Source organism: Tiliqua scincoides, unplaced genomic scaffold (assembly GCF_035046505.1).
Source record: "Tiliqua scincoides isolate rTilSci1 unplaced genomic scaffold, rTilSci1.hap2 HAP2_SCAFFOLD_71, whole genome shotgun sequence".
In the NCBI taxonomy this organism is placed as follows: Eukaryota; Metazoa; Chordata; class Lepidosauria; order Squamata; family Scincidae; genus Tiliqua; species Tiliqua scincoides.
In genome coordinates this window covers 93,649-116,947 of record NW_027101653.1, presented here as the reverse complement: position 1 = coordinate 116,947, position 23,299 = coordinate 93,649, and the positions used below count along the sequence as shown (strand labels likewise).

Here is a 23,299-nt window from a genome sequence, read left to right as displayed (position 1 = left end):
AGGCAATTCCCCCCCCCCCTTTTCTTATACACCTCATAAGTTCCAGAAAATGGGGGTTTCCATGAAAACCCCACGGAAATTATTGTTTTAACGACACAAAGAAAGGTATGTGCACCCGAGGAAGTCACACTGTTGGAGAAAAACAGAGCATTTGTAGAAACCAAAGACAAGCTGCTTTTATCTTGAGATCTTACCCAGCCAATGCAAAAATATATAGGGAGGGTAACACTTTTGTTCTTTGCTCTAATCCAGGGATCTCCAAACCCCGGCCCAGAGGCCGGACACGGCACACGGCCAGCATCTGGAGCATAAAAGCCCCTTTCAGACTCAACCACTGCATCTGTAGACCCAGCCTACACCCTCAGGTCTAGTGTAGCTGTTCCTTGCTGAATCCTATGTAGCCAAGAATCAGACCATACATTCCGTTTTACAACCTTATCTTAAAAACACACAACACACACACACAAACCTGTAGAACTGATACACCTGTGGACTCCGATACAGCTTGTGGACAAAATTTGATTAATAGATTAGTGTTTTGAGAGTATATCATTCCACATACTAAATATTTTTATGTACTGCCATGCTCCAAAGGAACGTACGTGGTCATAAAAAGTTATAAATATTTTATATTACTATATAATTTTATCCATAACCTCGTTTGTGGGCTTGCTAGAGAGGGAATGGAAAGAGAAATAAAAGAGCAGGCAACTGCTCCTGAATTATGTTACCCAATGGTCACATGGGTAATTATTAGAGGAGGCAGTTCTGGGAGGAAGTATATGGCAGCTGGGCCTAGCCAAGCAGAATAGAGACTAGAGAGCTTAGACTCATCAGGGGGCCCACACTGCAGGGGTGTTGCACCTTGCTGAAACAGGCAGGGGACTGCAGAGGGCTATGCGCAAAGGCCCACCAAAGCCTAGGGGAGGGAAGAAGGTAACAAGCTGTCCTGTCCAAATATTCCAACTCCCTTCTAATGCCCACTTTTTGGCTAATTAACACCCTCCTTTTCCAAGAACAGCTGTGGTGTGCAAAGAAATGCAGAACTCCTTATCAGTTGAGCAATTAACAATTTATTGCTACAAACACTGACGCTCCCTGCAAGTCCTCTTGTCCAGAGGCTTTCCCTCCCCAAAACTCCACTTTACTCAGTGGGGTTAAGGTCTGAAGCCTCCAGTCCAAGTCCACAGTCTAATTTCCAAAGCACAGTCCAGTCTTCGCAATTCAGTCGTCTGCAAAACAGTCCCTCCTCTCCAGCAGAGTGTCTCCTTCAGCAGGGTCCTGGCAGCCCTCTCTTCTGTGTCCTCCAGCAGAGTCCTGGCAGTCCCCTTCTCCCGTAGGTATGGGTCAGGTAGCATCTCCCTCTGGGTCAGGGTAACTCTGTCTCCTTCTGAAGCTGCCTTTTATCATTGGAGGTCTCATAATCCAACATGCAGCTCAGCTTTGAGTTATCCCTTCAGTCCATGTCCATTCAAAGTCCCATCAAGGTCAAATGAGGCTTAGGTGTCCATCCAGGTCTGCATTGGCCTTGATTGATTACAGCTGTGGAGCCAGCCCTGCCCTTCCCAGAGCTGTCAACCAGCTGTCAAAACATGGAATCGCTGTCAACACCACATCGTCCACCTGATGATCTTCTGATCTTCCATTACACAAGCAAAGACTGATGCCAACTTTCATGTTGTGTTACACAATGATCTGGTAGACCAGTTCTGGCAAGAGGCAGTTCAGGAAGGGGAGACACTCGGTGGTAGCTGGTCCCTATCAATGGTTGGGTACCTTGCCGTCTCATCCTCTGACTCAGACACGACTGAAAGAACGAAATCAAGTCAAGTTTTTAATTCTTGAACTGCTTTGGAAGAGTGACTGAATTCCAGGTCAACTCTTTTCCATGTAGCTTCTTAACTGGTCCGGAACGAGCAGCCAGTTTCTCTCCTGGTATCTCCCAGGATGGTATCCGGCAAAGGATTCTTAAATGACAAACTTGAGTCCTTGTCTTTTACTTGCAAGTCTCCTCAGTGCATCTTCCATCTCAGGAGAGATGTCAGTTAAGCTCAGCCTAGGAAGAGAACCAAAACAGCCCGAGTGATCATCATCAAACAAAACCGACCCGCAACTCTTTCCTCTAGCACAGTAGTTTTCAAACTGGTGGGTCACGACCCACCAATGGAACCTAAAAGGATCACTTTCCCCTTAAGGGCCTAGAAATGGATGTCCTGATGGCGCCATAGTGATTGCAGCACCATGGGAACCTAGCAGCATTTAAACATACCTGGGGTATGTCCTGAAAGTTCACACCCCCTCCGTGAGCCTCCCTTCCACTGGGCTCCAATCTGCAGTCAGAGCCCAGTTCCAGTTTCGAAAAAGCTGCGCTCTGGAGCTCCGACTGAAAACCAGAAGTGGACTCAAATTGCAGATCGGAGCCCACTGCAGTGGAGGGGAGGCTAAGACGGGGCTGTGAGTCTCCAGGACTCTCCTGGAGGCTGCACAGTCCTCCCAGGTACGTACAAAAGCTGCTGGGTGCCAGTAGTGCCGCAATAGTTGGGGCACCATTGGGACATCCCCCATCCCAGTCCCTGCCCCCGCAAGCACTGACCCCGGGTCTCAGACTCCCAGAGAGTTTGAGAACCACTGCTCTAGCAATATGGACACAAGCAGTAAGCCCCATAGGGCCCACTTCCAGACTCCCCCTTTGCCCCAGCTACCCATTTCTGCTGGTTCCTCTTTCGAGGAGGGGCCACTGCTCAGGGGGTGGAGCCCCTCTTTGCTGGCAGAAGGTTGCATGTTCAGTTGTTGGTAGCTTCTCCAGGGAGCGCCAAGACAGACCTCTAGCCTGAAACCCTGCTGCCAGTCCATGTAGAGATAATACCGAGCTGGACCAAGGGTCAGACTCCATTGAAAGCAGCCTTGTGTGCGCCTGGCCTTAGGTTCTGGCCACAGCAAGTTCTGTCTGGGAGCATGCATTTATGAAAGAACACTCCCAGTCTCAATCATACCTGATTTCTGTAAGTGCAGGGCAAGTCATAATGAAATTGCCCATCTCCTCGGCACAGTGATTAGTAAAAGGATTTCCACTCAGGTTCAGAGCCTTGAGGCTGGTGTTCTCGGACAGAGCAGCGCTGAGTATTCCACAGGATGCGTCCGACAAGGCATTTTCCTGGAGCCTGCAACATTGAATGAAGCTGTGTCAACCTTCTCAAAGAACAAGATGATCAGGACAGACCTTGTGTCAGGTCCCCTCCTCTCAAGTCATTCACTGCTTTGTTTGAGCAGATGGATGCATCACCTTGCTCCTCATAGAGAAGCAATTAATATATTTTATAAGCAACTTTTGTTGCTTGGTCTTTGGAATCCTCCAGCTGTCCCAACAAATTCTGGAATATTCTGAGTGCCCCAAGACGGTACTTTTTGTTTGGTACTTACATGAGTGTCTGTATCTTGCACCGAGGGCTGTGAAATGCCTCCAGCAAGTCAGAAAGACCCTTGTCTCGAAGCTTGTTTTTTTTCAAGTCAAGATGTAAGAGGGACTGGTTCTCCGACAGTGCCAAGCTCAGGTCTTTACAGCACTCTTCAGTAAGCACATTCCTGCTCAACCTAAAGAAGAGCCCAGAACAAGAGAATCGAATACATGATATAATCCATCTGTAACCCTGAGCATTTAAAACAGTAAATCGAGATGACATTTCTAGTCCTCATGGTCTAAATAGCTACAAAGGGTGCCAAGAGCATGTATTTAGTCAGTCAAGAAGCTTTCAGTCAATTTATCAATCCAACTTGCTAAAAATAGCAAGCCTTGTTAATGTAATCCACCAAATTCAGCCCCCCCCCCTTTCCCTGCTACCCTCCTGAAAAAGATTCCTGAGACCCTATGGTCTTGGAGAATTTCCAATCAGGATTCAGGTAAGGTGACTGAGCAGGTGGTGGGGTCCCAGCTCCAAAGAATTTTGGAAGAAATGGATTATCTGGACCCCTTCAATCTGGTTTCAGGCTGGGCTTCGGGGCAGAGAGGGCCTTGGCTGCCTTGACTGATGACCTGCACCAAGAACTAGATGGGGATGTGACAGCCCAATCCTGAGCTGCCCATTGCACTGCGATTGCTGTGGCACCCTGAGCACAACAGAGCAGCCACCAGCGGCTCCTTGGGGGAAGGGGACTTTTGTTCCCTTCCCCCAGGTAAGGCAAGTAGCCCTGCAATGGGACTACTCAATTCTGTGGCAACCCTTAGGTTGCCATAGAATCAAGAGCCTCCATGTTGGGCCCATGGCCTGACATGAAAACTCTGGTTGCGGAGGAGCAGAGCTCCTCCAGTCCCGCCTCCCCCCACACCCCCACCTACCTCTCTGCCACCTGGCGGTTTGGGTGACTACAGAGCAGTGGTGGTCCACCAGCACTAGCCCAGCTGATGCTGAGCTAGCACCAGCGCTGAGGACTGCAGATGTGCCTTACGGCATGTTTGTGACACTCAGCGCCGGCGGTGAACCGGCACCAAGAGCTCAGGATTGGGCTCTGAGTCTCTGTTGGTCACAATGGATCTCCCAGCAACTCCTGACACTATTGACTATGGTGTCCTTCTGGACTGGCTGGCTAAGTATGTGCTTGGAGGCACTGTTTTGCAGTGAACTCGCTCCTTCCTGGCTGATCAGACCCAGATGGTGATGCTGCAGGGTTTAGCACTCTGGCCACTGACTTGTGGGGTGCCACAGTGATCCCTTCTGTCCCCCATGCTATTTAACATCTACATGAAGCTGCTGGGGGAAGTCATTCAGGGATCTGGAGTTGGGTGTCATCAATATGCAGATAACACCTCCCTCTCTCCTTTCCACCAGTTTCCAAGGGGGCTGCCAAAATCCTGGAGCATTGTCTGGAGACAGTGGGGGCTAATAAACTGAAGTTAAATCTGGTCAAGACAAGAGGTCCTCCTGAGCCAGAAGATTGCAAAGTGGGTGTGAAGCAGCAGTATTTGAATTGGGTAGTACTCCCCCATAAGAAAAGCCCTGCTGGATCAGGTCAAAAGCTCATCTAGCCCAACCTCCTGTATCTCACAGTAGCCCACCAGATGCCTCAGGGAGCACACAAGACAACGGGAGACCTGCATCCTGGTGCCTTCCCTCAAATCTGAATCCCCCTGAAAGAACAAGTGCACAGCCTGGAGTCTTCTGCATCCACAGCTGGATCATCAAGCAGCAGCTCTGGGTGGGGTGGGGGGGCGCTTTGCTTAAACAGGTGCAGCAGCTGAGATCACACCCAAGTCAGCTGACTATGGTGGCCCATGCCCTAGTGTTACCTTGTTTAGACTACTACTATAGTGGGCGGCCCTTGAAGACAGTTCGGAAACTGCACTTTGTGCAGAATGTGGTAGCCTGAGAGGGCCCAGCAGTTTGATTCTGCCATGCAGTTGCTCTGGAAGCTGCACCAGCTGGCCACTGAATTTTGAGCCTAATCCCAAGGTGCTTTACCTTTAAAGCTGTATACAGCAAAGGACTGGGGTATCTTAAAGACCACCTTCTCCTTTATAATCCTGCCTATCCCCTAAGATTGCCAAGTTGGGACCTGCACAGTATACTGCCGCTATCTGATAAGGGGACAGTGACGAGGTCCACATAAGTTCCTGGGGGATTCCTTCTCCCAAACTCATTTCACTGCTAGCACAGACTGAACGAGCATTCCCTGGAAGTGATCCACCTTCCAGGCCATTGCCAAACAATACCTCAGGGTCTCCAGTTGACAGTCTGGATGCTTTAAGACAGAAACAAGGTCCTTCACGGCTGAATCCGTCAGATCATTATTGCGGAGGCTGTGGAGGAAGGCAGAAGAGCTCACTGGAAGGAGGAACATGAAGGGCGTATTCAAAACATATCTCCTTTTGGAGATCCTCTAAGGCAGCTGTGGAGTCATTAACTGGAAGTGATGTCATGGCTAGAAATGACATCATCGGGCTTCAAACCTAAGCAAGGATCAGCCAAAGGTCCTGTGACAGAAAAGTTAAAACCTTCCTCAGAGTTCTTTTTCAGCTAAGTGAAGACTCATCAGGCCAGGAGGTATTTGTTTCAGGAACTTGTTATTTTATTAAAACAGCTGTTTTGTCGATAGTTACTCAACATCTCTGACCTACTTACACAGGAGTAATCCTCATTGACCAAGACAGGACTTGCCTCTGAGTAGACACTGACAAAACTGTGCTTTGAGCCAGAGATGGAGAGAACAGGTGCCCAGAACATAGAGAATTCAAATTTTTTATACTTCATTCACACCCAATTCCTTTTGCATATGCATCATTACAAGAGATTTGGCTTCATGCCAAATAAGGTAAGGTTCTACATTTGGACCAATCAGAACCTAAAACAATACACTGCTTCTCTGCATAGATATACATATTCAACCAATAACTTATGCATATTCAAGAACACAGCATCTTCTTACAGATCATAGCATCCTTTTTCCTGAGAATTCACTGCTGCATTCTAGAGGAAGGGGTACCTATTCCTGAGCTTGCACAGATTTCTTATCTCTTTTGCTCAGGATATCCTTTGGAATGTGGGAAGACAAGAGTTTCAGTTTCTCATGGGAATGCTTTTTCCCATTCTACCAAACTAAATCAATACCCTGTGATAGTACAATTGATCATACGCTTTTCTTCAACAGTCCCATTACACAGTGTGCTTGTGCTGTTATTTTGCATAGCCTGGAACTCAAACATTGCAGCTCAGAAGTCAAAACAGAAGGTAGACTTGGATCCTTTTCCAGTCACACAGCCCTCCCTTCTCAGCATCCCACCTTCCCACCTATTAAGAACAGAGCACCCTGCCTCTCTCCCACTGGGAGCCTGTCCTGCCCAGCAGCTCTACACCCTGTGTTTCCAGCTCTGTATTTTCAATAGCAGCTGAGCTAGGTGCTACAAGACCCACCTGAAATTGACTAGCGACCCACGTAGTGTGCCCTGACCCACAGCTTGAGAAATGCTACTCTAGTTGTAGCTCAGATAGATTACAATCCCATACACATTTGCCAGAGAGTCAGCCCCATTGAGCACACAGAGACTTACTTCTGAGTAAGTAAATAAACATGAATAGAATTGCACTCTAAATCTACTACAGATGGTCTCCTAGAGGTCCCATCTATGGGTCACATTAGAGCATCAGGTGCACCTTACCTCAGTTCTCCAACTTTGTGCAGCTGAGGGCTGAGCTTCTGCAGCCCCTCGTTTTGGATCAAGCAGGAATCCAGGTTCAGGACCTTAATCGTCTTGAAGCACTTCAGGATGTAAGACAGGATGGTACAATCAACGGGCATGAGGTACAGGTCTGAGAAGTCCAGGCTGGCAGCATCGCCCATCACCTGGTGCACAAGTGGGGGGTTGTGAGCCTCAAAGAGCAAATTAAAGAAATTCAAGGCCTTCTTTTTACCCACACCATTCTCCAAGCCTGAGAAGACACTACAGCCCATCCGGGTGAGCCTATCAATGACTTTTTTAGTGGTATCAAGTGAGAACTTCCCCAATACAGCTTCCAAGGGTGCCCTGGTCATGTGATGAGAGAGGCCAGACAGGAAGCGAAGGAAGATCTCGTACTCTCCACCTTGGCTAGCGTCGACACGCCTCATTGTGTCATCAAAGTTTTCCTCCTTGAAGTCTAAGTAATGGACGAGGGCAGCAAAAAACTCTTGAACGGTGAGGTGAACAAAGGAGTAGGTGACTTGGGAAGATGAGCAATCACCATGGACACTCTCCACCAGGAAGGCTGTGAGCAGTGGAGATTTCTTCACATCAAAGCATTCCAAGTGGTTTTGATCAAAGACAAGAACGCGGTTGTTGAGGCCAAAGTCAGCTAACCAGCCAAGCCTTATCAGCATCTCCCGCACCTCTTCCCTCTCAGGGAGCTCCCTGGTGTGGTGGTACAACATGTGCTTGATGTAGTGTATGAAGAGCTGAGTCACTGTCTTGGGGAGGAGAGGGGGCTGCCCTTTCTTGCCGGAGAAGCAAGGCTGCAACGCGGTGCAAGTGATCCAGCAGTAGGAAGGATTGTAGCAGAGGGTGTAGAGCACTTGGCTGTCCCTCACATGCGCCAAGGCCCTTTGGGCAACGTCATGATCTCCAAAGAAATTCTCAAAATACTGTTCTCTCTCCTGGGAGAGGAAGCCCACAATACTGGCCACCCTGTGCAAGACTCCAGTCTCCAACTGAGCGAGTTTGTTTGGGCGACTGGTCAGGAGAACAGAAGAGCCCTTCAGCAGGGTCTGATTCAGCAAGCTGGCTACAATCACACTGACCGGTTTCACATCACCTGGCTGTGTGCAGAAGTCCTGAGCTCGGTTCCTGCTCAAATCCAGGTCACAGTTGCTCTCATCCAAGCCATCAAAGATGAACAGCAGATTCTCTGGCTTCTGTAGAATTGTCCCAAGTTTGTCCCGCAAACTGGGATACTCTTTCAGGATCAGGCTTTCCAAGCTGGTCCTCGGCCCCACAGTGTTGAGGTCTCGGAACTTGAAGCAGAAAACAAAGGAGAACTTCTGGTAGTGCTTTCCCGTTGCCCAGTCAAAGACAAATTTCTGCACCAGGGTTGTCTTGCCCATGCCAGCCACGCCACTCACAATCACGGAGAGGGGCTTGCGTTTTGACCGGAAGCACCAACGGAAAAGTCGGTCGGGAGTGATTCTCTCCAGAACAGTTTGGGTTTTGTGGCGGAGACGGTACTCGTTCAGCTCACCGGCAGCAGCCAGAGCCTCATGTTCACACTCACTCTGTTTCCTGAAGTGGGCATCCGAGACCATCTTCAGCTCCACGTAGCGATTAAGTAGAGGGAAGCTCTGCCATTCAGGTTTTGTTGCCCCACCACTTTCTGTCAGCCGTTTGGTTTGTTCGCATAGAAGACTCTTGTGTTCCTCCTGACAAGCTACTCAGAATAAAAAGAAATCAAAGTTAAAGTAATCGGGGCAGGGTGTGTGTGTGCCAACAGCTGCAGTTCGCCTTCTCAGACCCCTTCGCTGGCTGAGCTTCCCTCATCACCTTGGAGCTCCTTTCCCACACCCCTGAATTCTTTTCTACCCTCTGCACCTTCACCCCCCAACAGGTTTTGCGCTCGACAGAGAGGCTGGAGACCTGATACAAGTGGGTGGCAGAGACAAAGGGACAGGTGGAGCAAGAAATGACTCCTCCACTTATCCCACCCGTCCCCATTTGCCCCTCTAAGAATCTGGAGTTGCTTTTCTAAACCCTCAGGTGCCTGCCAGCTTCGAGGAAGGACTCCTTGCAAAGGATCCAAGCATGGATCCTGCTACTCCCAGGCAGGACAGGAGGCACATCTCCTCCAGCCAAGCAGCCTGTGCTCCTCCCCCTCCCTGATGCAGCACCTGATGCCTGCAAGAGACCCTGTCCTGACTCTTCTCCAGGGGTTGATCTTTTTCTCACCCCCCCCCCCCCAGGGGCAGCAAGTGGTTGATTTGGACTGCACTCACCGCCTCCAGCTCACCCTTCCAAGCCCACAAGCTGCAGAGCATGGGGTGGAGAATGACCAGAGGCTGTGCTCGCTGCAGGGACCTCTCCAAAGGGAGAAAAAAAAAAAAACACAGCAAAAAGTGCTCTCTTTTTCCTTTGGAGAGGCATCGATGGTGAACACAGTCCCTGGCTGCTCTCCATCCCTTACTCCACCACTGCCCCCCCAGCACCAGCCCCCACCAAGCCTTCAAGTATGTAAGCCTCCGAGTACCTCCCAGTCTCCAACACAGCCTCAGCTGTGCCTGCTGTGAGTGAGAAGTCAGCACATGCTGAACCATGCTGAGAAGTCCCAAGGAACTGAAGACAAACCAGCCAATCAGATACAGAGCAGTTTGGAGAAAGGTGGAGCAAGGGGGGGGGGAGCTATGAGAAGGCACTATCAAGCTCTGATCTGTGGCCAGGGCTGCAAAGTTTTTTTTTTTCCCCCCTCCTCGGCTGCATTGAGAGTCCCCCCCCCCCTTTCTTCAGGAGACCTTGTGGACCACCTGGCAGGGTCCTGTGAACTACCAGTGGTTCCCGGACCATGGGTTGGTAACCCATGCCTTACAGAGTTGCTGTGAGGAATGCAACAAGGTAGTACAGGTTATAAAACAGAAGGATCACTTATGTTACCCCAAATGCAAAATTTCAGTCTTTTCAATGCAAATACATTTAAATAACCCAGCATCATGACAGTTTTGCTGAACCTTCTGACCCTCTTTTTCTCTCTCTGGTACCTTTCATTACTGAATCCAAGAAGTATCCAGATTCGTTTAGGAGAATCTCCTCTACCAGAGCCTTGCCTGGAGAAAAGAAAAATCAAGTCAGCAATGCTTGGAAAGTGAATTAAATGCGCAGTCACAGACTATATTGCGCACAGCCCCTCCATGAGCAGAAGCCATTTTTTTGCATGAGGAAAGGTTCCTGTATGGATCTGATGCTGGGAACATAAAAGCGCACTCTGAATGACAGAGAAGGTTTATTTATAATTATTGCTATTAACGATAAAATTAAGCAAATTAAGAGAAAATTTATAGTTATTGCTTCTAACTCCAGTACTTGCTGTAGTTCTGAAAACAGGCAGGCTGATTATATTTTAGCTTATGTCAGGGGAGTCAAACTTGTTTCATACAGTGGGTCAAACAGCATTCATGATGCCTGCTGAGGGCTGGAAGTGATGTCATAAAACAGGAAGTGATGTCATTAAGCAGGTTATGATCAGAAATAAGCACTTTTTTCTCACTTAGGAACTCATTAGTTGCAAGTGGAAGAAGAGAAAATAAGGATAACATGATCATATTATCAAGATATGGGATAGCCCAATTATCACACAGTTTGCTGTTTTAGCAGGGATAGCACAGCTTAGCAGCTGAGAGCAACTGATGATGATACTGGGAGAGCCCGAGGGCCAAATAAAGAGCTTTTGGGGACTGCATCTGGCCTGTGGGTCTTATGATTAACTTATCATAAGTTTTATGTAGCTTATGTAGCTACAGTGAATTTGCAGCAAAGGCTCAAGTCAATTCAGAAATCAAGAGGGGTCATTTCCATGTTCAAGATGCAGGTCTGGCTAACAGCTACTGCTAGAGGGGACTGCAGGGTAGGGTGATGAGATGGAGAGCTGAGTTTAGACATGAGGTGTGAACAAGAGGCCGTAGCCAAGCTCAGGAGCAGAAAGCTGGGAGCAAGGAAGGGACTGGATCTAGAGGAGCTCTCACAAATAAGCTATTGCACTACCAAAACAACTCAGCTCAGCTCGAAACAGGTTTATGAGAGTTGAGAAGTGTCACCCCTCACCCCTTCTTGGATAGTAGTCAGCTGTGCATCTGAGTTTGCTTTCTCCTCCTACTTACTAGACACAAAGGGAGTGAGGACTTGGGTAGCTGAGGCGCATTACCCCATTGGCTCTGGGCCCTGATCAGCTGTGCTGCTTCTGGGGCCTCAGAGACACAGGAGAGTTTGGGCAAAGGCAAGGAATTAAGTTCCCTGGGGGGAAAAATAGTTCCAGTGACCCTGCTGGACCCTGCTGGTGGGTGTTGAGGTTCTTTAAGGTGGGCATGTGTGCTCTATCCTTAAAAAGAAGCCTCCTCTGGGCTTGAGTCTGACAAAGAAGTTTCTTTTCTCCCTCTGGACAAGAGCTGCAGCATGAAATCCAGGGTGTGGTAGCGTCTGTTAACTCCATCTGAAAGTACTTGCAAAAGTCTTATACAAAGTTATACAACTTTGCCCGAAAAACAGACACAGTGGGGTGATACTGAGCAGAGCTGACACAAAAACCCAGGACTCACTTAAACATGGTGTGTAATTTCTGCAATGGCACCTGTTGCATCCCCAACTTTTCATGACATTCAGCCCCAAAGGAGACTTCCTGCTGCACCTCTGCCTGAATTGCTGCTCTGGGCTTACCTCCTTCCAAACCAGAGACAGGCTCATAAGAGCAATACAAGAGGATCAACTGTTACTCTTTTACACTGAACAGACAAACCACAAGGGATGTAAGAGCAGAAGCTTTTCACTGCTGTAAGTGAGTAGCAAATAAATACGTTACCATTGTAGAGGAGTTCCTCTATCATCCCATGGAGGTTGGGATGAGAAGATTTGCTCCTCAGGGCAAAGAGGGACTTCCAAAATGCAATCCCCATTTCTCTGCTCTCGGCAAGGATGTCCCTGACTAGTACCTCCGCTGCTTTGGTTGCACCCTGTCTCTTCTCCAGTTCTGCATACTTCTAAAACGAAACACAGTAAGTCTAGAGTTAAGACAGCCAGTCAAAGATGCATCAGAAGAGCTTGGACTGGGCCAAAAGTCCAACTAAGCCAGCCTCCCATTTCTGTGACAGCCAACCACACTTTTTCAGGAAACCCACAAGCAGTGGATTAAGGCAACAGTCCTCCCTTGTGTGTCCACCAACTGTCCAGAGGCAAACTACCTCTGAAGTTAAGAGGTTCCACTTAGCTCATGGCAAATGGCCACTGACAGACTTCTGGCATGGCTCCCACCTTCAGTGGCAGCCAGGACATGATAGAGAACTGATCAAGCATCTCAGCTGCTGAGATGCAGGACACAGGCCCTGCTAATAGGGAGACTTGAGGACCCCTAGAGACAGACCCTCCTCAATTCAACAGGTTGAACCCAACATGCCAGGAGCCTCTTGTCTACCTGCCTGCACACTGAAGCACTTCAGGTGATGAGCCTAATCTTCACCAATCTTCAGTAGGATGCCCTAAGTCACCCACCCACTCTCCTTCTCAACTTTGTTTCTTTAATAATCTTTCAAAATTGAGCACCTGCTGTTGCCACCCCACTCTCTGCCCCTCCTCCCCTTTTAACTAGCCTGGCAGGAAAGAGGGGGACAGAACAACGCAGGAGGGGCTTGCACTAATTGGCTGCTGCCAGGCGGGAACAAGAACTATGTCCACATGCTTGGCCTACCCCTTTCACCAGCTGAGCTTGTTCTGTTGCAGGATGAACTCTGATGTGGCTTCCAGCTCTTGACGTGCTGAAGACCTCTAGACATACGTGGGGGGGGGGGGCAGGGAGTGAGATGAGCAGGCATCTCAGTGACAGGGATTGTCACACTCCAATATATATTGGCAATGTGGCCTAGGAGTTTTCCTGCCAAAAAACTCCCAAGCAAAACCTACCCACTGGGGATGGAGCAAGGCAAGGTTAGAAGAAACGGAACCAGCAAGAAAAGACATTTCATAGGCATTGGAGAGGACCACCTGTACTGTTCCAGCCAATTTATGACTTGTCACCCTGCAGTTCCCTCCTTTAACTAGAAAACCAAATCCTTTACCATAAATATCTGCCAGGGGCTTCAGGGTATGGAGGACCAGCTGCCACCAAGAGGTGTGAGCCTCTCCCCCTCACCCCTCTGATGAACTGCAAAGTAAGCTCACCTGAGCTTCCTGAAGTGAGATGACCTCACATGCCAGATCTGAAAGCACTGTGTAAAATTCATTTTCAATGACATAGATCATGTCTGGACTGAAATGAAAAAGGAGTCTTCTGAGTTCCCCATCTCTGAAATTCCTCAGGTATTCAGCGAAGGCTGGGATGTCCCCTAAGAAAAGAAATCACACAGTCCTTTATGTAGCCAATTTCAGACATTGCTATCATGAGGAGAGCACCCTGAGATTATCACTCCTGAATCCCCCCGCCCCAACCTGGCTGATGCAAAGGTAAGACACAAACGCAACCTCCACGGGCCTAGCAAGACCAGTATGACATTACAACTGAGCTCAGATACTTGTACATCCAACAGCAGCATATCCTTGCCCGCCTTCCTGCTCTCTTTGTTGACTGCCTTGTGTCTCTTTACCAGCAATTTTCAACCAGTGTGCCACAGGAGTTTGCCAGCTGAAAATCCCTCAAAATCTCTTCTGGGTTCTGCACCTCTGTTTTTAGGGCAACTGTCTGTTGCAATGAATTGTCTTCCTTCACTGGCTTCCTCCAATCAACTTCATGGCTGAGCAAGGATTTGAACCCAGGTTCTCTCAGACCAAACCAAAACTAAAGCCACACTAAGGTATTAGTATTAGATTTCAACATGGCAACAGCTGGACTGATACAGAAGATTTGAGGTTTTAAAGTTGAATACAAGCATTTAGGTCCCTGAAGAGAGGGAAGATGAGATATAACTAAATCCAGTGGCGGAACTTGTGTTGGACAAATGGGGCAAATGCCCCAGGTGCTGAGCCCACATGACTAGTACAGTTTAAGACCATGGGGAAGCCTCAAAATGCTTCCCCAGTCAGAGTCGTGCGAGGCTCCGTCACGCTTGGTGAGTACAGGAGGGTGGCACACGCAGGGGGCATCATCACGGACCTTTGCCCTGGGCATGAGGCAGACTGACTCCGTTACTGGGTCTGCCCAAGAGGCCTACTGAGGCAGTCGCTTCAGGAGCAGATTAGCAAGGACGCCTGCTGCCTGTCCAATCACTTCCTCCTCTGCTCTGTCTCCTGCTCCCACTCCCTGGATTCAAGAAGGAAGAGGGACACAGAGCTGAAGAAGCAGCGTGGGAGGAATGGAGAGTGGTGGGCTTGACTATTAGACAAGAGGGAGAGTGAGATTTGCTGCCGCATTAGAGGGACAGCACTAGATACACCTCTTCAGGAGCCACAAGATCTGGTAGCAGCACTGACTGAATCAAATAAAGAGACCAAGCAGGCAAGACCGATTTCAAACGAGTGCAAATAAACATGGGTTCAAGCTAGTGGCAGCTCTGCCGTTAACCAGCTCCTGGTGACAGCAGCTCACCTACCTTCGGTTATAGGACCAATTTTAACCTTCGACATCTTGAAGTGACTGGGTTATGCCACCGCTCAGAATAGGCCTGGAAGAGAAACAGAATAAAATGTCACCTTCTGGACAACTGTTCAGCTGGGACTCACTTGCCATTCTGTAACCTGCACACATACACCCTGGTTGGACATGAGACTGGTGAACATAGACATGCTTGGGAGTCAAGCTGATGAGCATATAGGAGGTCATCACGCGTGTGTCCCCATTACAAATTGTTGGCACCTATACTTCTCTTGCATTTGCAACAGCTCATCCTCCACCGAACTAAAGTCAAGGAGCAGATTATTTTTTTAGTTATACAGGTTGAGCAATCTAAAATGCTCCAAAATCCAAAACTTTCTGAGCAATGACACAATTGTTCAATGTATACGAACTTTGCTGCATGCTCAAAATTATTAAAAATATTGTATAAAATTACCTTCAGGCTACGTGTATAAGGCAGAGGTTCCCAAACTCCTCTGAGGGAGTTGGGAACCCCACATGTAGTGGCAGGCAGGGGCGGGAGCAGGGAGAACTGGTGGTCATGATGGTGCTCCAATCGCAAACCAGAAGTGAGCTCTGATCAGAGAACGGAGTTCAGGGCAGCTGCATGGAGGCTCACAGAGGGGGCTGTGAGCCTCCAGGACTCTCATGGGGCCCCCCAAGTATGTTAGAATGTCCCTGGGTCCCTGCAGCACTGCAATCGCTATGGTGCCGTTAGAGCACCCATTCCTGGGCTACTCCCCTTAGGGGAAATGGCCCATTTAAGGTTCCTCTAGTGATCATGACCCATCAGTTTGGGAACATAAGAACAGCCCCGCTGGATCAGGCCATAGGCCCAACTAGTCCATCTCATAGTGGCCCTTCCTGTATCTCATAGTGGCCCACCAAATGCCCCAGGGAGCACACCAGATAACAAGAGACCTCATCCTGGTGCCCTCCCTTGCATCTGGCATTCTGACATAGCCCATTTCTAAAATCAGGAGGTTGCACATACACATCATGGCTTGTAACCCGTAATGGATTTTTCCTCCAGAAATTTGTCCAATCCTCTTTTAAAGGCATCTAGGTCAGATGCCATCACAGCATCCTGTGGCAAGTAGTTCCACAGACTGCTGGTATAAGGTGCATATGAAACATTAAACACAAAATTCATTCATTCATATACACATGATGGGATCTTAGGGACAGGACTCAAGTGTAAACCCAAAATTCATTCAACTTGAGTCCCAAACCCAAGATTTCATTGTACATTTCCAAATACTCCAAAAACCATAAACTTATTTTTATGCAAAATCTATTTAATGGAAAATCTCTGGTCCCAGGCATTTCAGATAAGAGATACTTAACCTGTATTGCTGAAAAATATAAATTATCCTTCTTTTAGCAAGAATTCTCCAAACACCAGAGTAGCTGCAATGAACTGAATGGCAGGCCATGCACTGCATGAGGTTCTCTGTGCTCACAGGCAGCATTTACATGGAGGCACAGTACCTCTCCTTACGTGGAGACAATACCAATCCCCCCCTAGAGATTTAACTTTTAGAGACTCCAAGGACAGTTTTTCAGACTATAAGCCCTTCGGGACCAAGAACCTTCTACGCCAGTGGTTCTCACACATTTAGTACCGGGACCCACTGCAATCCTACCAACACTTAAGTCTCATTTACTATCATTGTTAAAAAATTATACATAGTAGCTTGTTAAAAGTACAGATCTGCCACATTTCCCCAAATGCAGTCACATACCAGGGTAGCATCAAGTCTAATATACTAAAAACAAAATATTGAAATGAAGGGGGACTCACCTGAAATTGGCTCGCAACCAACCTAGTGGGTCCTAACCCACAGTTTGAGAAACACTGTTCTATGCATTTATTTAGGTGTGTAAACCAATGTGTAAACTTTTTTTGTTGCAAAAGAAGTCTGTAACAGTTCTTAAAAAAGTGTATGTGTAGCTTTAAAAAAGGCAACAGTTGCTGGTGTTCATATTACTATTAAGAAAGCATCCCCCCCAAAAGGCAAACCCAGGAACAGGTAGTAAAAAAAATAGGAAGGGTGTCAGGGAAATGAGAACTGCTAGAAGTAAACTTGTTGCAAATATATTTTAAAGCTTTTAAAAAAGCTTTGCAAAGACACTTCCTGCTCTGGCCTTGGGGTGCTTTAGAATTTGATTCCCTTCTCAGCTTATCAGTGAGAAGATCAATAATGGCAGAGAAACGTCTCTGCAAGACAGATGAGCCCCCCACCAGTGCTTTCCATTCTCCCCTGCCTTCTGCACACCCAACTTCCACTGAGAGATAGCCCCGCCCCAGTGCCTGCACCCATATGCGACCCATGTGCTTATATGAGGGTGGGATGACATGGCATGAGGTCACCTCCCCATCATCATGACTCAGTGGGGATGGAAAGACTTATAGCCCAATCCTGTGCATATCTACTCAGAAGTCCCATTATAGTCAATGGGGCTTACTTCCAAGTGAGTGTGGCTAGGATTGCAGCATTGAACAGAAGCCTGGGGAGCTGCTACCAGCAAGAGCAGGTAATACCCAGTTAAACCACCAAGGGCTTATCTCAACAGCTTCCTCCACTCATAATAACGAGGAAGCCTAACCAGTTCCCAGCCTGGGCAAGGCATTCACCCCTAATATCTCCTGCAGTGCACAGAGAAGCTCCTTCCTACTCAGATTACGAGCTCCCAGGTTAAGTTCTGCTTTCTCCATGCCTGCCCTTTAGAAGAAACACACCCCAAAAACAGCTGCAACGTTCATGGGAGGCAGAGGCCACTGACCCAGATACTGATGCATAAACCATCTAGGGCAGTGATTATCACACATTTAGCACTGGGACTCACTTTTTTAGCATGAGAATCTGTCAGAACCCAGCGGAAGTGATGCCATGACCGGAAGTGACATCATCAAGCAGCAATTTTTTTTTTATAGCAATCCTAGGCTACAATCCTACCCACACTTACCCAGGAGTCAGTACCATTTACTGTCATTAGTTAGTTGGCAACCTTCAGTCTCGAAAGACTATGGTATCTCACTCTGAATGGTGGTTCTGGAACAGTGTCTAGTGTCTGATCTTGGAAGCTAAGCAGGGTCAGGCCTGGTCAGTACACTTGGATGGGAGACCGTTGGGGAATAGCAGGTGCTGTAGGCTTATACCATAGTCTTTCGAGACTGAAGGTTGCCAACCATAGTGTAGCTGAAAAGGCCGATTCGGGAGTGACAATCCCTTCCACACTGGAAGCAAGTGCAGTCTGTCCCTGGTCTGTCTCCCTGGCTGTGGGCCTTCCTTCTTTGCCTCTTTGCCTCAGTCTGTTGGCCAAGTGCCTCTTCAAACTGGGAAAGGTCATGCTGCATCCCACCTGTTGAGGTCCACTCCTAATGCCTACTACCATTATTAAAAGAATAAACATAGTAGCTAGTTCAAAGTATAGTTCTGTAACATTTCCCAAATGCAGTCACATATCATGGCAGCATCAAGTCTAATATATTAAAAATAAAATATTGAAACAGATGGGGACCCACCCAGTGGGTCCCAACCCACAGTTTGAGAAACACTGATCTAGGGGAAAAGGAGCCAGCTCTTGCTTTTGGTTTCTGCTCCCTCCATAAGTACCCTTTAGAACCAACACACCCCAGAAACAGCTGCAACGTTTGGGGGGGGGAAGAAACCTCTGGAAACAACTCATGGGGCACCAGAAGTGGAGGGGAGTGCCAAACCAGCAGAGGAGCTGCCTGGTTCCCAGACCCTGTCAACACAACCCCAGCATAACCACTGACCTGCTCCTGCGCGTAAAGTGCAAGGAACCACTGGGGAAGAAGGAGGTGGCTGGTACTTTCGGTTTCACAGACTCCTCCTCCTCTTCCTCCCCCTCCCAGAGCAGAGAGCCGGGACCGCGCCTGGTCTCAGCAGCAGCGCGGGAGGGGCGCGTTCCGAGCGCTAAAGAGGCGCTGCGGGCGCTGGCAGGCGGCAGACTGCGCGTGGCTCCCAGCGTTCGCTTAGGACAACATCCCCGTCTCCTCCCAGCGGCGCCTCCAGCGTTGCGGGTTCAGGGTCGACCCGCCAGGGCGGCGATCGGCTGGAGAGTTCGAGAGGAACCCACGGATCCAGGGTTCCTGCCCGCCGCCCCGCGCCTTCCTCGCTTGAAGGGCAGACTGGGGTTTTGCCCCCTTTTGCCCCCGCGGGGCCAGCACCTGGGCAGCGCTCCCAAGGCACCCCCGGCCACCCTGGAGCAGGACACGTGTCTCCCCTGGCAGAGGGTCCCGGGGGTGCCCCCTCCAGCCACTGCCTCGCAGGGGGTCTTCCTGGGGGGGCTCCAGGGCACTCCCTCCCTTGGCTCGCAGGGGACTCCAGGGTCCCCGCAGAGAGAGTGCAAATGGGGTACCCATGGTCTCCCCTTGACAGAGCTGGCCTGGGGGCTGCCTGGGGTGCCCCCTGCACTCACTGCAGTGCCTTTTGGCCACGGCTGAATGGCACACGGTGCCAACACCAGTGAGGCCCTGCACCTTGCTGCAGCTCCCAAGGCAGTGCCCGGCCAACCTGGAGGAGGACGTGTGTCCCTCCTGGTAGAGGGTCCCAGGGAACTCCCCTTCCATCCCTTGGCTCGCAGGGAGTATTGCAGTATCCCTGAACAGAGTGCAGAAGGACTTTGCTCTCCCCTCCACAGACCCCATCAGAGGAGGGCTGGGGGTTGCCTGGGGTGCCCCATTCTGCACCTCTCATTCTCTGGAAAATCTTTTGGCTGCAGGGAGAAGGGCAGGCGGTGCCAACGCCAGAAAGCTCCTGCACCTGGTCAGAGCTCCCAAGGCACCCCTGGCCACACTGGAGAAGGACACGTGTCCCTCCTGGTAGAGGGTTTCGGGGGTCCTTGGCTCGCAGGAGGGTGGCGGACGGGCTGCAGGATGCCTGCAGAGAGAGTGCAGAAGGGCTTTGCTCTCCCCTCCACAGACCCCATAAGAGGTGTGCTGGGCACCCCTCTTGCCTGGGGCACCCCTCTTGCTCTTCTGTGTTCTCTCTGCAGGAACCCTATATTCCCTCTGCCACCCCCTCTTTGAGCAAAGGGATGGAAGGGGGGACAATTTGGTCTCCCTTTGACAGACCCTGTCCGAAGTGGGCTGGGTTTTTCCTGGGGAGCCCCACTTTCCATTCTGCATTCTCTTTGCAGGGACCCTGGAGTTGTTCCCCCTCCCACCATTCCCCCTGTGGATGTGGGGGGGACGACAACTTTCTCTCCCTTTGACAGACCCTGTCTTAGGTGGGCTGTGGGTTGGCTGGGGCACCCCACTTTCTGTTCTTCATTCTCTCTTCAGGGACCCTGAAGTCTCCCTGCGACCCCCTATGAGCAATGGGATGGAAAAGGGGGGGACCACTTGCTCCCCTCTCAACAGTCCCCATCTGAGGTGGGCTGGGGTTTGCCTTGGGTGCCCGCTTTGCCCTTCTGTGTTCTCTCTGGATGGACCCGGGAGTCCCCCCACCACCATTCCTGCAAGAAAAGGGATGGAAAGGGGGGGACCACTTGCTCTCCTCTTGACAGACCCTGCCTGGGGCACCCCCTTGCCCTTCTGCATTCTCTCTGCATAAACCCTGAACTCCTGCACCCCACCCCTCCCCTCCCCCTGTGAGCAAAGGGATGGAAAGGGGGGGACCACTTGCTCTCCCCTCAACATACCCCGTCCAAAGTGGGCTGAGGGTGTCTAGGTCACCCTCCTTGCCCTTCTGCATTCTCTCTGTAGGGACCCTGGAGTACCTCCTGTAACCCCTGTGAGGAAAGGGATGGAAGAGGGGGCCATTTGCTCTCCCCTCGACAAACCCCATCCGGGACAGGGTCTATCTCAATTCTTGGGGGCAAAATCTCAACTTTTGGGGTTCTTGAACGCTTAATGGGGTAACAGGAGCCAGGAGGGCCAGGGTTCCTTCTTCCCCTTCAGGGATCGAACACAGTACGGCCTCCTTCTCTTCCTCTCTGTTCCTAGTTACGGGTTCTAGCGTGGAAGCAACTTGCCTTGGCTTATTTTGTTCCCCAAGTTTTAAAAACAAATAGTGGTTCTGTCATCTTTCCACGAGATGAAGCCAATACATAAGCTACAGCAGTGTTTCTCAAACTGTGGGTCAGGACCCACTAGATGGGTCACAAATCAATTTCAGGTGGGTCCCCATTCATTTCAATATTTTTAATATATTAGACTTGATGCTACCCTGGTAAGTGACTGCATTTGGGGAAATGTCACAGACCTGTACTACGGGCTACTATGAAGATGCTTTTAACAATGGTAGTCAATGGGACTTACTCCTGGGTAAGTGTGAGCAGGATTGCAGCCAAGGATTGTTTAAAATTTTCCTGCTTGATGATGTCACTTCCGGTCATGACATCACTCCAGGTGGGTCCCAACAGATACTCATTCTAAAAGGTGGGTCCCAGGGCTAAAGTAGCGAGAACCACTGAGCTACAAAGTAGGTAAAAGTACTCTGCAGGTACTTACCTGTCTTAAAACAGCTTCCATTAAGAATACAGCAGCTTGAGAGTTGCACAGAGCTCTTTGCGTGGTGGAAAAGGAGGCCGATCCTCAGGGACAGAAAATTCCCCACCTCTCTTGGTCCGCAAAGTGAAATTTCTCAAGCCAGGTGCCTTTCGATGTCTTTATTTTTCAAACTTGGTACAAATTTGGTGCAAATAAAATCAACGGGATGGATCGGGCTGAGGTGAGCAGGAAAGAGGAGGGCGGGGAATGAATGGAAATAAAAGCTAACCACAATTGCACTGGGCCTTAGGAGGGTTCAAGGCAGGTTGTGACTTTGTACCGTCCATAAAAGGACAGCATCAATAATTAAAAATAAAATAAAATACAGCATCCTGGCTGGGAAGGCAGGGGATGGAGAAGGGATGGCAGCAGTGCCTGTTCTTAAAACCCAAACAGGAGTTCACACACACATAAAGCACACAAAGATTTAGAGCAGCCATTTTCAACCACTGTGCCGTGGCACACTGGTGCGCCGCGGATGGTCTGCCGGTGTGCCGCGAGGGTTTGGGGGAGGATCATTTGTTAGTGGGGACACTGGGGGTTGTGAGTCCCTGCTGTCAGTGCAGTGTGACTTATATATGTCTATAAAATGACATATAAAATGACAATTTTAGTGTAGGTGTGCTGTGAGATGAAAAAGGTTGAAAATAGCTGATTTAGAGGCTGGTTGCTGCCCTCTCTGGGTAGCAGGTTCCTGGGCACTGCCCTTTAAAAAATTGTTGCCTCCCCCCACCAAATCACCTCTGGAAAAGGCAGAGCAGTGGGGTAAAGGGAAATGAGCAATCCTGGATTGCCCCCTGGAGGGGGGGCAGAAAAAGTTCTTTGGCACGAGTTACAGCTTTGGCACAAGAAGAGCAGTTGAGGGCCTCCAGGGCGGTGGCGTAGCTGGAGTGGGGGCGCACTCAGGCTGGCAGCGGGGGCGAGTGAGCGGCCCCTCCCTCCGAGTCTCTCTGGCAGAGTTGGGTAGAAAAGAAGCTGCCACACTACAGAATGCAGAGTGTTCATATCCTGAGACCAGGCACTGACAGCCCCACTGAGTCCGGGAGGGGAGTGGCAACAGCGCCAGGAGGTGGCTCCGGGAGCCACCTGCTTCCCTGGAGAAGGCACACAGACCGAGGAGGGTGGCCGGGTTGGAGAGCTTCAAGTGCCCATCTTGAGGAGCACAAGTTGGTGGGGCTGTCCTCAGACAGATGACAGTGGACTGCCCCCCCCAACTGTTTTCCCGCCTTTTTCTTCCTAACTGCTGCTTAACGGCCACTTGCTCCCCCTCCCCCAATTCAAACTGGAACGATTCTCCTCACAGAAGCACCTGCCTGCCTCCCCAGCTGTTTTCCCGCCTTTTTCTTCCTAACGGCCACTCGCTCCCCCTCCCCAATTCAAACTGGAACGATTCTCCTCACAGAAGCACCTGCCTGCCTCCCCAGCTGTTTTCCCGCCTTTTTCTTCCTAACGGCCACTCGCTCCCCCTCCCCAATTCAAACTGGAACGATTCTCCTCACAGAAGCACCTGCCTGCCCCCCCAGCTGTTTTCCCGCCTTTTTCTTCCTAACAGCCACTCCCTCCCCCTCCCCCAATTCAAACTGCTTCTCCTCACAGAAGCACCTGCCTGCCCCCCCAGCTGTTTTCCCGCCTTTTTCTTCCTAACGGCTGCTTAACGGCCACTCGCTCCCCCTCCCCCAATTCAAACTGGAATTTTGGAATTCAAGCTCCCCCAATTCAAACTGGAATTCAGTTCTCCTCACAGAGGCTCCTGCCTGCCCCCCCAGCTGTTTTCCCGCCTTTTTCTTCCTAACGGCCACTCCCTCCCCCACCTCCAATTCAAACTGCTTCTCCTCACAGAAGCACCTGCCTGCCCCCCCAGCTGTTTTCCCGCCTTTTTCTTCCTAACGGCTGCTTAACGGCCACTCGCTCCCCCTCCCCCAATTCAAACTGGAATTTTGGAATTCAAACTCCCCCAATTCAAACTCCCCCAATTCAAACTGGAATTCAATTCTCCTCACAGAGGCTCCTGCCTGCCCCCCCA

The 23,299-nt window shown here is 49.9% G+C and overlaps 1 protein-coding gene across 2 annotated transcripts; it reads right to left on the bottom strand.

Moving 5' to 3' along the window:
* Positions 1–1,084: 1,084 nt before the first annotated feature.
* Positions 1,085–14,804, bottom strand: LOC136636046 (NACHT, LRR and PYD domains-containing protein 12-like). 2 transcript variants are annotated; one of them, XM_066611072.1, is made up of 9 exons: positions 14,731–14,804; positions 13,367–13,530; positions 12,015–12,192; positions 10,204–10,269; positions 7,148–8,885; positions 5,705–5,791; positions 3,421–3,591; positions 2,994–3,161; positions 1,085–2,056 (listed from the first exon to the last, which is right to left on the bottom strand). In XM_066611072.1, the coding sequence occupies exons 1-9, from the start codon at positions 14,762–14,764 to the stop codon at positions 1,969–1,971; spliced, it is 2,694 nt and encodes an 897-aa protein (XP_066467169.1). In that variant the 5' UTR covers positions 14,765–14,804; the 3' UTR covers positions 1,085–1,968. The 2 variants fall into 2 exon arrangements, with proteins under 2 accessions (XP_066467169.1, XP_066467170.1); XM_066611073.1 differs by having other exon boundaries at positions 12,015–12,189.
* Positions 14,805–23,299: the final 8,495 nt, after the last annotated feature.

Excerpts from the sequence above, each read along its gene's own strand:
- LOC136636046 (XM_066611072.1), bottom strand. The coding sequence starts at position 14,764 with ATGTCGAAGGTTAAAATTGGTCCTATAACCGAAG. Across the intron at positions 13,531-14,730 it reads AATTGGTCCTATAACCGAAG|GGGACATCCCAGCCTTCGCT; the intron begins GTAGGTGAGCTG and ends TTCTTTTCTTAG. Across the intron at positions 8,886-10,203 it reads CTTGGATTCAGTAATGAAAG|CTTGTCAGGAGGAACACAAG; the intron begins GTACCAGAGAGA and ends TATTCTGAGTAG.